General features: G+C 46.1%; 1 protein-coding gene across 1 annotated transcript in view; it reads right to left on the reverse strand.

Moving 5' to 3' along the window:
- Positions 1-688: 688 nt before the first annotated feature.
- Positions 689-18,425, reverse strand: part of Lsg1 (large 60S subunit nuclear export GTPase 1) — a 29,107-nt gene continuing 11,370 nt past the window's right edge. Inside the window, exons 6-14 of the mRNA XM_052740530.1 lie at positions 12,769-12,829; positions 11,438-11,602; positions 9,384-9,788; positions 7,313-7,414; positions 7,084-7,227; positions 6,256-6,379; positions 4,660-4,739; positions 4,062-4,235; positions 689-1,143 (exon numbers count right to left, since the gene is read on the reverse strand). Coding sequence (XP_052596490.1) covers positions 964-1,143; positions 4,062-4,235; positions 4,660-4,739; positions 6,256-6,379; positions 7,084-7,227; positions 7,313-7,414; positions 9,384-9,788; positions 11,438-11,602; positions 12,769-12,829 — 1,435 coding nt within the window. The 3' untranslated portion in view covers positions 689-963. The remainder of the gene's footprint in view (positions 1,144-4,061; positions 4,236-4,659; positions 4,740-6,255; positions 6,380-7,083; positions 7,228-7,312; positions 7,415-9,383; positions 9,789-11,437; positions 11,603-12,768; positions 12,830-18,425) is intronic.

The following is an 18,425-nucleotide window of genomic DNA, read 5'->3' on the forward strand; positions in this document are numbered from 1 at the left end:
TTTATGGTATAAAGCTGGACCAGGGAGACAGGGTTAGCTCGTCTCTGTAGGAGCAGTCTCTGGACTGGTAACTATTCAGAGGGAGAAAGCTACTGTGGACATTTTCCACATCACCATCAACACCTACACACAGACCAGAAGGGAAACCCTTGCCATTCCCCCTTTGGGTGTGGCCTAGGGGTTGGGAAAGGCTTGGAGGTTCTTGACATGGCTGCACCCATGTAAACAGCATGTTCACTCAGGATTCACTCACTTGGGGCTTTCTCTGCTTCCTAGAGGTGACCTTGAGTGGTGGTTTGAATGAGAACGGCTCCCATAGGCTCATATATTTGAAAGCTTAGTCCCCAGTTGGTGGAACTGTTTGGAAAGGATTAGGTGTGGCCTTGTTGGAGGAGGTATGTCACTGGGCATGGGATTTGAGGTTTCTAAAGCCCACTCCATTCCCAGACAGCTCTCTCTGCCTGTGAACCATTACCCATGTATGTGTGCCTGGTACCCATCAAGACCAGAAGAGGTCGTCGGATCCCCTGAAACTGGAGTTACAGATGGTTGTGAGCTGCCATATGGGTGCTAGGAACCAAACCTCTCCTAAGAAAGAACAACCAGTGCTCTTAACTGCTGAGCCATCTCTCTAGACCCTCCCCTAGTTATATTTTGGCAAATTCAAATTATTATAACATGAAATGTATGAATTAGTGGCCAATTAATTTAATAACTTCAAAAACAAAGTTAATATGCATTTGTACGTATGTTTACACGCACATCCGTCAGCCTTCTGCAGAAGGAGACTCCTGGGGCACCACAATGACTATGACAGGCACGGTTGGTGCTTCCGAAGGCTGCCTCGCTGTCTAGCCTTCCGGGTGCATTCCACAGTGCCCGTGTCTGGGAAGCCCCACAGGCAGCAGTGGCTTTGGTTCATGTCCACCTGCACGATGCAGATGCCACTTTGGTAGAGCAAGTTCACATATCCAGGTGTCTGTAGAGCCTACGACTTTTCTCTTTTTTATTTCGGTTGCCATGTTTTTTCCAGGGTTTTCCAGCCACGTTCTCAGCGCTCACAGCAGCTGCGCTCAGCAGGCCACTCCCGGGCTTGTAGCCCATCACAGCCTGGACCCCTTTGGTCAGCGCTCTGACGTTCTCCTGAGAGGAAACACAGGAGACATGAACAGGCTTCTCAGGACAGGAGCAACTCACTCAGCACACAGGTCTCCTCGGACCCAGTCTCACTCCCTACCCCTCATCCGAGGCTCCCCAGCACCCTCTCTTAGCTCACCTCTTTCCAGCCTTCCTTGTCTACTGTTCAGTCCAACAGCTTCCAATGTTATCTAAAACCATCCAAATACCCCGTAATTCAAATTTCCTGGGCATTCCTATTTTTTTCTTCTTGAGTCAGGGTCTTACTGTGTAGCCCCAGCAAATCTGGAGTTCCCAATTCTCTGTCTTTGGAGTGCTAGGAGTATAGGTATATACCACCACATAGAGCCTGAGTCTCCATGGATGTCAGATTCAGGCAGCTTCAGCATACATTAGACACTGATGCTCGAGACATATTCAGTTTGTTTAGTAACATGAATAAAAATTATAAAGTAACACCCACGACTGTCACATGCAGTAAAATTAATATTTTATAACAATCTACTGGGGTGAAGGTTTAGATATGGACATTAAGTTAAGGTGACACTTTCAACTTCTTTTTTTCTTTTTATTGAAAATAATTTTTTTTTCTCACATAATGCCACTTTCAGCTTTCTCATGCAATGCCTTCAGAAATCTCTGCAAGCATTGAAAAATTAAATTGAGCCAGCCTTTAATCCCAGCACTCAGGAGGCAAAGCCAGGTGGATCTCTGAGTTCGAGGCCAGCCTGGGCTACAGAGCAAGATCCAGGACAGGCTCCAAAACTACACAGAGAAACCCTGTCTCGAAAACAAAACAAAACAAACAAAAAAAATAAATAAAAAAAATAAACTGTATGACAATTGTGGCATTGGGAACCAAACCCAGGTTCCCTGCAAGAGCAGCATGTGTTCTTAGCCACTGAGCCTCTCTCCAGCCCCTAATTAAGAATATTGAAAACGAGCCGGGCGGTGGTGGCGCACGCCTTTAATCCCAGCACTCGGGAGGCAGAGCCAGGCGGATCTCTGTGAGTTCGAGGCCAGCCTGGTCTCCAAAGCGAGTTCCAGGAAAGGCGCAAAGCTACACAGAGAAACCCTGTCTCGAAAAACCAAAAAAAAAAAAAAAAAAAAAAAAGAATATTGAAAACGTGTATTAAACACAACAAAAATGACTTAACACTTGTACATAAACCTGACATTGAAAAAAAATGCTACCAGCCATTGTGTGTGGTGGTTCACGCCTTTAATCCCAACATTTGAAAGGCAAGGGCAGGAGGATCTCTGTGAGTTTGAGGCCAGCCTGGTCTACAGTGCGAGTTCCAAGACAACCTTACTGTTATACAAGGCTGTTACACAGAGAAATTTTGTCTTGAAGAAACAAAAATAGTAACAACAAAAACCAACCAACCAACCAAACAAACACAAAAAGAAAATGCTACCAGCTATGACGAAGCAATTCAAGTTACTAATATTGATTCACTTATTTTTTATGTCCATGTATGCATATTTGTCGAAGTGAGAAGATGCGTATGTGTGGATGTGGGAGCTGAATGCAAGTACTGGGATCACAGATGTGCACCACCACACCTTGTCTGGAGTGTATACAGACGTCTTCAGCATGCGGAGACAGGATCAGGAGTTCAAGAACATCCTTAGCTACAGAGTTCAAGGTCAGTGTGGTTACGTAAGACCTTGTTTCATCCCCTTTAACACACACACACACACACACACACACACAACAACAAAAATCTCTTACAACTCATTTCTGTACAGGAAATGCACAGGTACCTGCGAGTCTGTGAAATGCTGCTGTTCATCACGAAGTGCCAGGGTTAAAAAAAAAGGCTGAACCAGAGACTACTTCAGATGCTGAAGCAGCACCAGCAAATGGGAATCACTGGCGCAGATGTGGAGCCATGACACCCCCAGTGCTGCTGGCGAGCATGCCCAACAGCACAGCCATCTCTGGACAGGCTGGCTGCACCTCACAGGCTAAAAGCACAGCTTTCCAAATGACGGAAGCATTCCAGTCCTGCAGTGCTCACTCACGAATGTGAAAACACACGCTACACAAACAGATGCACGCACACCTAGCAGCCTAATCCTATTAGCCAAAACTGTGAAAATACCCCAAATGCCTATCAACCGGTAAATGGAAAAAGAACTATGGCACTTCTGTACAGTAACCTATTTGTAATTAACAGGAATGATGCGTGGACACACGCTCCAACACAGGTGGACCTTGGACCAGCTAAGCGAAGAACAGAAGACCACTCAACATGACTCCACTCATGAAATGCCCAGAGCAGGCCACCCCACACACAGAGAAAAAGCAGGGTAGTGGCTGGCAGGGGAGAGGGGGAGAGAGGGAAAGTGAGCGGCTGTCAGTGGTATGGGGGGGTTTCTTTTTGGAGTGACAAAATTCTAAAACTGGTTGTGGTATTGGCTGCACAGCTGTGGCTATAATAGAAACCACTGCACACTTCCAATCTGTGTGTGGAGCCAGGCTTGATGATGCACAGCTGTAATCTCAGCACCAGGGAAGCTAAGGTCAGCTTGAGGCACAAAGCAAGACCCAAGAGCAAAAAAGTGGGGCTGGGGAGAGAGCTCAGGGGGGCACCTGTTGCAGAGGACCCAGTTCAGTCTCAGCACCCACATGGTAGCTCACTTCCACCTGCAGGGGACCCAATGCCCTCATCTGACTTCCAGACACACACGATGCAGGTAAAACACTCATTTCCATATGTAACAAAGTGTGCTGTGTGAACTTACAGTGTCCATGAGCCTCGTGCTGTGGGTGCTGGGAATCAGACTCAGGTTCTCTGAAGAGCAGCAGTGCTTTTAACCACTGAGCCACCCTCCAGTCCACTAGATGTTTAAATAGTAAATATTTGGATTTTTAAATGTATTGGATGAGAAAAAACCCAGGCTCTTCTTACACTTACCTGATGGAAAAAGGCTTTGTCAACTCCATTTTCAATCTGTTTGGCTTTTTTGTTTCTGCCCGGCTGGAGTCGTATCTCTTCAGCTTTTGTTTTGATCTCTAGGAGTTGCTGATGTTGATTCTGGAACGCCACAGGATCTCTTCCAGGAGGAGGGTGGCAGTACAACAGTTTACCCTACAGAGACAACAGCACACCGTGACCGCCTTACCCCCAGGAGGGCAAAGGTCCTCAAGGCAAGTGTGAGGCAGGCAGAGGAGTCCTGCTCTGACAGCAGCTCCCCCCAGGGTCCTTCTCTGTGACCGTTCCCTGCACTTCATTTCTAAGTAGTGTTCAGTGTTCTTTTACGTCAGGACACACGCATGGGAACATCAGGCTGGAGTCTAAAATCATACCATTTCTGAGGCCTGGGCCTGGGCTCAGTGGTAGAGCAGCTGTCCAGCATGTGTGAGGCCCACAGGTCAAGTCCTAGCACCACTAGAAACACGCCACCTGCCTTCAGTCCATCTCAATGGAAATACCTCCCCACAGGCTGCCCTGAGCTAGAACACAACGCAAGGGAAAGGAAGCTTGCTTCCTCAAGGGAGACAGGAGCGCTTACTTTGACATAGTCCTTCAGGATGTAACGTGCAGATCGAGGCTGGTCTGGCTGTCCATGTGCTGTCATGAATCCTCGCATGCCTGTGAGAGAAACCAGCCGTGGGAAAGCTCAGTTAGGAGTCGGCACCAAGCAGGAAGGCCTGAGGTGATGTGCATCGGGTCCCTTCCCACAGCCCCATGAGAAATTAATTTCTTTTCACCGTGTAACATATTTTACCATCAACAACACCTGCTAACGCAGAGTGGCCTCTGCAGCTTATCTAGTATCTAATCACTTAGCACTCTGGCAGACACGTCCAGTTTCTCACAATTAGTTACTCCTTCTATCCCTGATCTTGGGCATTTACTCAGGGAGGCTACCTGCAGGAGAATACCATCTGCAAAACAAAAGGCAACCCAGGCAAACGTCCTAACTTCAGAACCACAGGTGCTTTTCAGCGTCCCAAACACACCAGGAAGCCTGCTCTAATTCTCACGTCACCAGTGGCAAGGTGAGAGAAGAGTACAGCTCTTTTGGCAGAAGTGCTGGGTTCAAAACTCAGCCCTGCACATACTAGCTATGCCGGCCTTTTCAATTTAGGAGAAAAGATTCAGAATCCTAATTCCTATCATACACACAAAACCCTAAATGCTGGTCTGGAGAGATGGCTCAGTGGTCAAGGGCATGCACTGCTCTTGCAGAGGACCCACGCTCAGGCCTTAGTCCCATGCCCAGTGTCTCACAGTGTCTGTAATCCCAGCTCCAGGGAATCCAACCTCACTCTTGACCATTTAGGGGGACTGCATTCATGTGCACAGACTCCTACAGAGACACGAGCGCCCCTCCCCGAAGAGGACCCAGTTCAATCCTCAGCACCCACATGGTGGTTGACAACTGTCTGTAACTCCTGTCCCAGAGCATCCACTGCCTCCTCAGACACCAGGCATACACACAACGCACAGACATACATGTAGGCAAAATAGTCATACACAGAAAATAAAATTCTAAAAAAATCTTAAAAAAAAGCAGACAGACAGATAGACAAAGTAGCTGAGTGTTGTGGCACACATCTTAAATCCCAGCACTCAGGCGGCAAAGGCAGGCGATCCATGAGTTCCAGGCTGGCCAGGGTTACACAGTGAGACTACCTCACACAGACAAAATCAAAGAAATACAAAGTGGGCACAGTAGTAAAGAGTGTGTGCTGCTACTACAGAGGACTCAAGGGAGCCAAGTTCGATTCCCAGCACCCGTTCTGAGTGGCTCCAATGCCTCTGACTATCACGGGCACCAGCACTCATGTACACATAACCTCATACATACACATACGTTAAAATAATACATCTTAAAAAGAAACACACAGTAAAATTAGAGGAACTTGGCAATGCCTTTAAAATTCACGGCCAGAGGCTTTCATCTACACAGAGCTCTGTGTGGGCAGTGGTCTGAGCAATTGTACACATGTGGTCATCTGTTCTTACAAACAGGAAGTACTGACTAGATCTGGATTATGAGATGAAAAGTAGTGGTACTTATGTCATTAGAATGAAACGGGGGATGCCTAGTGACCTGCTCCAGACTTCTATGAACACTCTGCCACAACCACAGACAACTCACATCCATAAGCCGTCAAGAGCTCTTCTGAGGTTGGAGGTCGGTAGGGGTCTTCATCTTCTCCAGGCTTTATAATGTTAATACCATAGGTAGCTTCCAAAACATGGCGTGGGATATTCTGGCAAACGTAAACTTGTCAAGGAATCTACTCTTGAACTGACTCTATGCTCCTACATCTATTTTGCTGCTTCTGACACATGGTCACCCTCTAAGCAGAATACAGTTACTTATGCACTTAAACAGTCTTACACACCAATGATCACCTTAAATGCATTCTTTAAAATAACAAGGCTGGGTGGTTATTTAACCCCATCACTCAGGAGGCAGAGGCAGGTGGATCTCTGTGAGTTCAAGGCCAGCCTGGCCTACAAAGGGAGCTCCAGGACACCAGAGCTACATAGAGAAACCCTGTCTCTAAATACAACAAAAACAAAATATCTCTGGGTCTAGAAAGATGACTCAGGGGTTAAGAACACTTGTCTCTCTTGCAGAGGACCAGGGCTCCATTCCCAGCACCTACAAAGCAGCTCACAACTGTCTGTAACTCCAGTTCCAAGGGATCCAATGCTCTCACCTGACCTTCAAGGGTACTAGGCATACAAGAGGTACACAGACATACATGCAGGCAAACACACACATAAAATAATATCAAAAAAAAATCTCTGAAACAGACCTTAACACTTTGAGGAACAATATTGTAAACAAACTCTAACTTTGAGAGACTATCTAACGGAGACGCAAAGGATCATGTCTTTGTTTCTAATGCCTACAGGTAAGCTAGACTAAGGCAACGCCCCCCAATCCAGACTGGCGCTGAGACAGGACGGATATTAGTGATATGGGGGGAACGTGATCTCTCATCTGGTCGATCGGGAGGATCCCATTGCAAATCATCTCTGCTTTCGTAGACACAAAGGATGGCATCACCAGGCCCGGGCAGTCACACAGGCAGAGGCCAGGCTCCACATACAGAGTCTGAAAGACACGTGACAGGTTGTGATGGGCACGTGGCAGGTGGGAGGGAAGAGGAGTACTACTGTGGCCAAGAACTCTGAAATACCTGGAAATGCTTGGTGTGGCCAGGTGTGGCAGACACAGACACTTTCTTGTTGCCCATGAGAGTGTTGATGGTCGAGCTCTTACCAACATTAGGGTAGCCCACCTAGAAAAGAACTGGAGGTTACCTGAGTGGTGGAAATGCTAGCCTGGCTGCTTGGAAAGCTGATTTAACAGGTGGTCTGTATGTCTGTTCCCTTTTTGTTCTTGGCTTCATCTATTCAGACTCATCTTGGACACATGATGCAGCTATATGAATTTTGTTTCTACGGACTTTGCTGTCACCCCTACAATAAGCCTCATCCCCTTTGCCTGCCCCACAATGTTCCATTTATAGGTATTTCACTGTTTCCACCAGATCTTTTACAAGGGGTGAAGCTGAGCTCAGACAAACAATAATCACAACTTCTGAACATCTAAAAACGTCAGTGCTTTTTAAGTCAGGGCCCAGGGAAACGTGGCAGGAGATGTAGAGTTGTTTGTAGAACAGTAAGTTAAGCTACTCTCAGGAGGATACCCCAAGTTAAGAATTCAGAAAGCAGTGGAGGCTACTTTATTTCTAGAACTCAAAGACACATGTAGAGAAACTGGGCTTTCTGATACACATGGAAATGAATTTTTGGCACAGAGAATAGAGCCTTAAATCTCAGAGGAATTAAGGAACTTTGTGTTCAGGTTAGTTCTACTGTGGAATTAGGAATTACACTATGCCTGCCTGACCCCAGAGGTAGGGCTTTAGCCAATACCTACTGTAAACATCATTTACTCCATCGTTTTTTTGTTTTTTGTTTTTTTGTTTTTTTTGGCTTTTCGAGACAGGGTTTCTCTGTAGCTTTGGAGCCTGTCCTGGAACTCACTCTGTAGACCAGGCTGGCCTCAAACTCACAGAGATCTGTCTGCCTCTGCCTCCCAAGTGCTGAGATTAAAGGCGTGTGCCACCACCGCCCGGCTTACTCCATCGTTTTTTAAATAAGACTTTAGTTTTATTTATGAATAAGGATGTTTTGCCTTCATTTATGTGTGCACCACATGCAGGCAATGCTCGGGGGCCAGAAAGGGTGTCAGATCCCTTGGAATTGGAATAATGACAGCTGGGAGCTGCCATGTGGGTCCTCTGCAAAAGCAGCTCTCAGCTGCTGAGTCTTCTCTTTAGACTCGACATTTTTTGTTTGTTTTGTTTTTCGAGACAGGGTTTCTCTGTGTTGTTTTGGTGCCTGTCCTAGATCACGCTCTGAAGACCAGGCTGGCCTCGAACTCAGAGATCTGCCTGGCTCTGCCTCCCGAGTGCTGAGATTAAAGGCATGCGCCGCCGCCACCACCACCCAGCTTAGACCCTACATTTTAAGTAGGCCTCCTGTTCTATTGTAGGTGGTGGGACACAGGAGAGAGAGAGAGGCTGAACACAGTTAGGATTAGTTACCCTAACTACCTGAAGAGCTGACAGGCTACCCCTGCTGCGACCGCCTTCCACTGTGTTGTTCCTGGAAAGATCTTTACTACAGATGCCTTCTCTAACCCCTTACTTGTCTTAAGCTAAGGATGGGCCCCCTAGAGCCATGCTGTAGCCCACAGCCATGCTGTATCCTTGGGGTGTGGGCAGTTCCACAGCCACCTTTAGAATTAGGCACTAGAGCTGGGATGCCATTTTGTTATGTTTATGCAATGACTGTTATCTGTCAGGGTTTTGGCCAGGACTGAGATTCTCCCTAAGGGCATGTGAAACAGTGTAAGCTGGTCAGAGGATGTCAACAGAACACCGCACTGAAGTCTGGCGGCAACACCAAAGACTTTCTTCTTCTCATCTCTCAGTAACTGACGTGACAAGGAACTGAACTGGAAGACCATTGGACACATTTCATATAAACATGTATGTAAACTATACAAACCCAGAGATCTTTCCTTTGAGTTGGACCCCGCCCCTCACACTGCATCCTCCCATGATGCCAGAGGACACCAAGAAGGAAGCACGTTCTCTAGGACGTCAGAAGCCTGACTATTGGGGGCATGTGTAGCTACGGAGGGACAGGACTGAAGACTCTCATGTGCAGTCAGCGCCATGATCTACTCCATCTTACCAGCCCGACAGTTAGCTGTCCATCTTTCACCTTCTTCCCAGTGTGGAGCTTCTTCAAGAGCTCCAGTAATTCCTGCTTAGACACCAGGTGGCTACAATTGTTCATGGGATGGCTTTCTGGAATTGTTCTGTTCTGAGCCTCAGAATCGACAGGACAATGTTCCTTCCAGTCCTGACCACAGTCCTCCTCCTCAGGGCTGCTGTCTTCTTCCGAACACGTCTGCCAGTCTTCCTCCTCCTCCTCCTCCTCCTCCTCCTGACAGTCCTCATACTCACTGTCGTCTTCGTCACTTGCCAACCCCTCACTAAGTGAGAGCAAATCTCTGCGTGGAGTTTCATTCTCATCCAAACTCGAGTTTTCAGACTCAGTTCTGCTGGCTTCTCCAGCAACCCCGTTGCCTTGGTCCTGAAGAAGTAACAGAAACGACAAATTTCAGACCTGTGAAACTGCTTTTCACTCAGTGGGTTGGTTATGGAGGGAGAACAGGAAATATGCTGGAGACAGGTATGTGGATCTGTCCAGGGCGAGCTGAGCCAGGGGCTTCTGCGTGTGAAGTAAGACTGTACCACTGAGTTATACTCCCAACCTTACTTTGCTTTTGTAATTGCCTTAAATAAGTCAAAAAGTACTATGGAGCAGACTCCTGTGTATGAAATTCAGGAGTAGCAAACTTCATTTTAGATTGGCTGTTATTATTATTAGTATGATAGATAGGGTCTTACTATGTAGACGAGGCTGGCCTTGAACTCACCAAGATTTTCCTGCCTCTGCTTGCCAGGTGTCCAAACCCCCGGCTGGCCAAGACTGGCATTTATTGGGGTCCTTACACTTGAAGGCGAGCACTTCAGGCCCTGAGCTATCTTCCAGCTCTAGACATTTCAATCTATCCGTGTGTGCCCTAGCAGACAACGCATGGACTGAACAGGTTCAACTAGGTTCCATCAACTTTAGTGTCAGTACAGAAGAAACAGAGAAGCACCAAGATGAGAGCCCCCCAAAATGGTGTGTATAAGATATCTGAAGGCAAAAATGAACCATCTGTATGGGAAAGAACCAAGACGACAAAGACTAAATTCTCAGATCAAAGATCAGGGAGCTAACTTCGCTTCGCTGAAGGGAAGAACTTCCGACGTCACAGGTTAAAAAGGAACGAGTTGCCTGGTCTCGAGGCAGTTGTCACTGCTGGAGTTTTGAGCCCAGGACCTTCTGCATGCTTGGCAAACATTGTTCTACAGAGTTACATCCTCAGCCCGAATTAGTCAGTGGGAGATAACGTGACCATCTGACAGGAAGTGGAGGAAGGGATTTCTTCTTTCAGTTGGAGCTCAGAGCTCAGTAAATTATGAACTCATCCAATGAAAGCACTGTAGTCACAGAACCTATCTTTTTTTAGACAGGGTCTCTCTGTGTGCTCTGGCTGTCACGGACTCTCTGCAGACCAGGATGGTCTCACACTCAGAGTGCACCTTCTGACTATGCTGGGATTAAAGGCGTTCCCCACCACACCCAGCCTGCACAGCACCTACATTAACACCATCAAAATCAAATGACTGATAAGAGATAAATGAGGAGGGTATTACTTCTAAGTGTCTTCTAAATATCAAAGATCCCACGACTAACTTTTTAAAGTTGTTTTAGTAAAATCTGGGTTAAAGATAAAATAGCATAATATATCTTTAATTCAAGTTTAGTTTGTTTTAAAAACAAACCTAGATCCTGATAAACTCTGACAAGCTACTACATCCTTCGGATGTACCGTGTGCACTGAGAAGTTTCTCTTAAAAGCAAATACAAAACCATTATGAAAATCCTTAAGGTCCCAGATGTGACACCAGGCATCTCTGATTATCTGAAATCACAAAGTAATAACTGTATGATTTGATTAAAGAGTCTAAATATTTTCTGTAGGCTATCCTACAATCACAGCAGTGGGGTAAGGGAAATCCCCAAACAAAAGTAACTCCTACAGATTGCCAATATAAACAAAGCACATTAACCAAAATTCAAAGCAATCCCCGAAATCCACCATGAGAAAGTCCCCCAGTCCCGGTTACCTTAGAGTGAATGGTTTCTGCCAAAGCTGACCAGAAAATAACCTTCACACCTTCATTTTCAAAGTGCGAGGCCCAGGCAAAGCGCTGCTCAGCAGTTAACAGGTCTGCTTTGTTTATCAGAATGACGTTCTCCTTATCGGCATCTATCTCCTTCACGTAACATTCCTGTAAAGATAAAGGCATTTCCAGTCTGTTCAAACAAGCAAGACAAATACTGGGTTAATTACACTGGAGCTTCCCAATTAAAATTTTTATGGCCTCCCCCATTTTAAATCACTTTCTCTCTCTCTCTCTCTCTCTCTCTCTCTCTCTCTCTCTCTCTCTCTCTCTCTCTCTCTCTCTCTCATGTTTTTCAAGACAAAGTTTCTTTGTGTAGCCCTGGCTGTCCTTGAACTCAGAGATCTGCCTGCCTCTGCAGAGAGGTCTCTATGAGTTCGAGATTAAAGGCGTGCACTCACTGCTGCTGCCACCATCACCACCAGGCTTAAGTCATTTTCCTTAAAAAATGATTTATTATTGTGTGTGCACAATGTGTGTACATGCACACACTCGTGACACAGCGTGTATGTAGAGGTCAACGAAGAACTGAGGAGTCGGTGCTCTTGGTCAGCCTTTATCTGGGGTCAAACTTAGGTGACCAAGTTTGTGCAGCAAAGTGCCTTTAGACTTGCTGAGCCACTTCAAAGGAGGCCCTTAAATCACTTTCTAATTTAAAAATTAGAAATTAAGATACATTCTACTAATTGATCCTTTCTGTGAGCTCTGAAAAGAACTTTAAAAGAGCCATTAAGATTTTTGTTACTCATGAGTTTAGAGAAACCACTACGGTCTTCAAATGCAAATATGTGCACCACACATAGGAGAGAGAGTTCATGGGTTCATGTATTACATCATTTTAAGTAATCCTTACACCTTAGTATTACTCTTATTTTATAAGTGTAGTTCATTTGTAAAATAGCATGGGTGTAATAAGATGTGAAAAGAGAGAACTTAGTGAGATGGATTAAAAAGTGCCTGGAATATCTTAAATAAAAGCAAACTGCCATCCTGACTTCTGTCTCCTGAAACAAGAGACCAGCAAATGGCTAGCAACAAAGTATCTTCCAACCCAGCAGCTAGAACAGGACATGCAAGTCTCTGTGCTCTCTACAGACAACCACCGCAGGAGCAGAGCTCTGTCTAAACAGCACATTACACAAGCTCCTGAGCTTGCAAGGAGCGGGAAGGCTGAGTAAACGAGCTAGAGAAGACAGGATGCGTGCTCAGTTACTGCTGTGAGGAATGCTGCCCTCTCCTTACTGTCCCAAGGATCCAAGTCAGACTTTACTTACCAAATCCTCACATCTAAACAGGAGTGGGTTTCGAGCATCTACTATCTGGACCACAATATCACTGGAGGAAGAAAGTGAGAAAATCCAGTTAGTGTAAAGTCGAAGTGACCACTCACTGACACACAGCACTTAGTACAGAACTCCCCACAGGTCAAAGTGCAGAGGGTAAGTGTCTGCGGAGTGCTCAGCCAGACAGTACATCTGCATCCCACTTCCTTCCTGCAATGCTCGAGGACCCTTAAGGAAGAGGGGCAGGAAGAATGTAAAGCCAGAAGGTGAGGACCAGGGTGAAGCAGGGTCTCCTGGATCCAGCAGGGCCAGTGCACGTATGAACTCAGCAGCCTAGCTGCCTGCACAAGACCTGAGCAAGATCAAGCCCGTCACCACTCCAGCTTGCAGTGGGACGGGGGCTCCTGAACTCTCCCCTACCGACACCTGAAGGCTTCGGGAGGGTCAGTTTCCTTTACGGCTGTGGCCCCTAGTTCATCCACCTTGCTCCAGTGGAGGTCCCCATACCCGTGAGTATACGGGGACACAAACTGGACTCAGTGGTTATAAAACAACAACAAAAACTCTGTATGTATGAAATTCTCAAATTAGAAAAACATTAAAAAAGGAACCACTGCCATATATTAATGGTAATAATAGGAAATACTTTGCATATATTAAGCAGTTGACATAGTCATTCGCAGTTTTTATGATGTATATTATAGTCATATAATCTGCCCAAAGTCAGCTAAGAAGTGATGAAGTCAGAATGGGTACCCAGGCAGTCTGGACCAGAGGCCATGCTCTTCAACATTCTACTGCTCTAATTGGCTTAGAGGGAGGGCTCGTATGACATTTCGCTGCTAAACCTTCCACTACAACTTCTGTTAACTTCAGGTCCTAAGAGTACCTGAACTACCCCAAGGTGAAGTTCACTAAGAACCCAGTCTGATCTGAATTCACACCAATCATCTACAGCGTCCACTCTAGTCAGTCCTGTATTGAAACCCAAGGCTGCCAAAGAGGAGAGCTGATGCCTAGCCAATCATCACCCACAGGTTCCCAGCATGTGTTTAAACAACAAAATACAACCAAGTGTCAGCTGAAGGCACCACAGTGAAGCAAGGATGTCAAGTCCACATGTAAGATGTCTGTCCTCATGTAGAATGTGACAGTAAGACAGCTTTCGATGCTGACAGACAGACAGCTCCTCCGGCTCAGCTAGATGTAGAAGGGACACAGAGGCCAGCATGCTGAACACTGCAGCGTTTTCCTCCTTAGAACACTTACTTCCTGTTTCTCAGAGGCCCCCTCCCTCCCTTCAGCCCCTGTGGCTAGGAAGATGGTCAGGGCATGTGGATACCACCGGAAAGAGATAAACTGCACACACAACATCCCTACAGCACCCTCACCAAACCCTGATTTGGCCAGCCAACTTTGTTTTCTGAGACAAAGGTCTCACTCTAAAGGCACAGACTTCACTATGCTGTTCTCAGACTCAGAGACCTGCTGCTCTTATCTCAAAAGTGCTGGGATTGAGACACGAGAGGGCTTAGATTTGCTAATTTTTAATAAACTGTTTTAAACTTCTCTAATTTAGCTAGTTTCAGTATCTCCTTCAGGGTGAACTCTACTTTCAAACCAAATTAATCTACATGACTGCAAAAACGAATAGCCTAAACCACAACAAGACAAACATTAGCTCTATCTACCAACACACAGAAGGATAAACAGCTTCAACTCAGCAGGGGGAAGACATTCGAGGCTAGCCTGTTGGAGGGAGGCATTTATTCAACAGTAACAGTGGGAATGCCGTACTAGAACAGAATGTTCTTTCTGCGTGCCTCAGCCCTTTCCTGCATTTCCTCCGTGTTATGTATCAAATCTTTTTTGATAACCACTGTTGAAATTAAAGAGACAGATGGCTCAGTCAACCTGTCGGCAAACAGGAGACATCTGCCATAGGGAAGCCATCAATAAAATATTTCCTATTAATGATGTGCCAGTAGTCACTTCACTAATATTTCTGGATTACTCGGGTCAATTTCTATGTGACACAAACCATATTGTGTGATTAAAACATATTGCTATATTAAGGAATGGGTTGGCAGGATGCCTCAGCCGGTAAAAGCTTGTTGTCAAGTCTGACAACTAAGTTAGACCCTGGGACCCACATGGTGTAGGACAGAACCAATTCTCACAAGTTATTCTCTGATTTCCACAAGTGTGCCAAAGCAGTCAATGTCCGCCCCCACCATGTGGATACTCATAAATGGTTAAATGTAGTGGAAAACTTTAAAAAGGAAATACAATAACAGTTCAGCAAGTAATACTGTACTCCAACTGAACCTCCAGTTTTTCACATGTACAGGCTCACTTTGGGGAACCCAGATGCTAACTTAGGGGCAGGAAAAGTAAATACAGTACAACTTGTTAGTCATGGAAGACTGACTATAGAGGTTGCTTCCGCCCCCACCCCCCAAACCTACAAGCACAAAGTAACAACCCTCATTAAAGAGTACAGCCACACGACATGCCTGGTCAGCGAGAAGGAAGACTGCTGGTGCCCCAGAGGCCCGGGAAAAGGGTCAAGCACAGAACTGCAGGGGTCTAACATAAGTTCCCAGGCTGCTCTGCTGTGTAGCTCGGCACCCAGCAGCATTCCTCGAGCCCAGCAGCAGAAGGCTGGGCTTACTGTGGATAAGAAGAACCTGAGCTCGGGCATGGGACAAGACGGGAAGGGAGGTGCTGTATGTAGAGGAGAGATTAAACACAGACTGACCTGTGAAGACGCCCAGCTCCTTTCCATCACACCACTCTGGAAATGCTTTTCCAATTTGGTGCAGCATATGTTTTAAGGTATGTTCTAATAATTTTCCAAATTTCATTGCTATCTGTCACAATGCTCCCCCGCCTTTGCCTCTAATTTTATGGATGATCTTCTTTCATTTGGTTTGGCAAAGAATTTGTTCATCTTTATCATTTTTCGAAGGATCATCTCTATTTCATTGATTTTTTTTCTGTTTCCATTTCATTAATTTCAGCCCTGATTTTAATTATTTCTTTTCATCTACTGATTTTCGGTTTGGTCTGCTCTTGTTTTTTCTAACTCTGTGAAGTGTATCTTTAAGCTATGAGTTTTGAGGGGGTTTATTTTTTTTGTCTTTTTTTTTGGGAGGGGGGGTTCGAGACAGGGTTTCTCCGTATAGTTTTGGTGCCTGGCCTGGATCTTGCTCTGTAGACCAGGCTGGCCTTGAACTCAGAGATCCGCCTGGCTCTGCCTCCCGAGTACTGGGATTAAAGGCGTGTGCCACCACCGCCTGGCTTTTTTTTTTTTTTTTTTTTGTCTTTTGAGGCAGGACTTGAAGGTGCTATGTAGCCAGAGATAAACCTGATATATATATTAATTTAAAGGCTGTACATGGTGGCACAGGCCTTTAATCCCAGGACTTGGGAGACTGAGACAGGCGGATCCCTGTGACTTCAAGTCCAGCCTGGTCCTACAACATTGAGTTCCAGGCCAGCCAGGGCTACAGAACGAGACCCTCTCTCAAAACAAGTAAGCAAAAAATAAGATTTTTAAAGTATGTAATTTGTGTGTGTTTATATAAGTGAGTATATATGCAGAACACATATGAAGGTCAGAAGGTAACTTTTGGGAACTACTTCTCTGCTTCCTGCCTCTATCTTTTGAGAGCCAAGATTATGGCAGGCACTACCATGCTGTGGTGGCTTAAGTAAGAATGACCCCCATAGGCTCACAGATTTGAATGCTTGGTCATCGGGGAGTGGCACTACTTGAGAGGGATTAGGAGGTGTGGCCTTGTGAGAGTGGGCGTGGCCTTGGAGGAAGTGTCACTGGGGGTAGGCTTTGGGTTTTCAAAAGCCCCAGCCAGTTCCAGTCTCTCCCTGCAGCGTGGAGGTCCAGATGTGGAACTCTCAGCTGTTTCTCTAGCTGCCTGTGTGGCACCATGTTCCCCACCATGATGAGACTGGCCTAAACCTCCAATCGAGAAGCAAGCCCCAATTAATGCTTTCTTAAGAGAGTTGCCATGGTTATGATGTCTCCCCACAGCAACAGAACACTGGCTAAGACACATGCCCAGTTTTATGTGGTACTGAGGATCAACCCAAGGGTTCGTGCATGACAGGCAAGCGCTCCTATCAATGGAGCTACAGCTTCAGATCCTACACAGAGTTCTTTTTCTTCTTCTTTTGAGACAGGGTCTCACTTTGTAGCTCTGGCTGACCTAGAGCTTGCTGTGTAGACCAGGCTGGGCCTGCCTCTGGAGAGCTGGGATTAAAGATATCATCACCACGGCCCCCTCCCCCAATTCCTTAATGGAGGCTTTTCCCATACCATAGACTTGGGTATGCTGTGTTTTCATTCCCACTCCTTTTTTCCTCTCTCTCTTTTTTTCTTTTACTTTAAGGAACACACAGGGGCTGGAATGATGAGTAAAGGTGCTTGTCATCAACCCTGAACACACGAGTTCACTTCTCTAGGTCCCACATGATGAAAGGAGAGCCGACTTCCTGAAGCTGATCTCTGACCACACATGCATGCGGCATACATGCACAATTAAATAAATGTAAAAAAAAATAACAACAACCAACCCTGACACGTGTTAAGGAAAGAGATAAAGATACTAACATCTTGGAGTCTTCCAAACAACTGATCCCTGCCCAGCCTCTCTACAGACAGGTTCACTACTAGGCAAACTATATCTGAACAGCTTTGTAGTACTTCATTCTCAAATGTGAATGGAAAACAAATGCCAGTCATTTCAGTTCAGCAGAAGCCAGGATAAACAGAGAAAGAGAACAAAACGAGAACCGTAGGTAAGCATGTAGATGGTGTCTTCCATCAAGGTCAACAGTGAGGTGCTGCAGACTCTGTGTCCACTTCTTCGGAAAAAGCAGCACACACCCTCAACTCTACGGAAGCTCTGAAGGACACATGTCCATTCTGCTCCGCCAAAGCTCCCCAGGGGAAGAGGACAGGATCTGCAAGCTCAGCAGAGCCTAAGACTTAGAGAAGCTTATGCAGAACCTGCCAGCAGCAGCACACTTCTACTGGGTGGGGGACAGTGGCTTTAAAAAGTCACCTGGGTTGGGCATGGTGGTGCCTGCCTTTAATCCCAGCACTTGGGAGGCAAAGGCAGGCGGATCTCTAAGGTCAAGGCCAGTCTGGTCTACAGAGTGAGTTCCAGAACAGCCAGGACTATATAGAGAAACCCTGTCCCCCAAACAAACACAGACAGACCTTGGTTGTCCTCAATCCTTATCAACCATGCCTCCTCTGCTACAGCCCCCATGGCTTTCTTTCTGTAATCACACTGCTCCTGGACTTTCACTAGGTGCCGTGTGCTCTGAGCTCAGGACTGCATTTCACTCCTCCGTGTGTCCCTGGAACTTGGCTGAGCAGTCTCTCCTCATAGCACACACCTCCGAAGCTGCGCTTTTCCATGCCTGCTTTCCAGGAGGACCTCAACAGTCAATGCACACTGGCTGAAGTAACCACAGGTGCTCCAGAACTCACCTTATGCAAACATTTACTTATTTATTTATTTACTTATTTTTATTTTATGTGTGCAAGTGTTTGGATGCCTGTATGCCTGTGCACAATGTATCTGCAATGTCTTGGAGGCCAGGAGAGGGTGTTGCTT

This window comes from Peromyscus californicus, unplaced genomic scaffold (genome assembly GCF_007827085.1).
Source record: "Peromyscus californicus insignis strain IS unplaced genomic scaffold, ASM782708v3 Scaffold_16__1_contigs__length_79575227, whole genome shotgun sequence".
Lineage (NCBI taxonomy): Eukaryota > Metazoa > Chordata > Mammalia > Rodentia > Cricetidae > Peromyscus > Peromyscus californicus.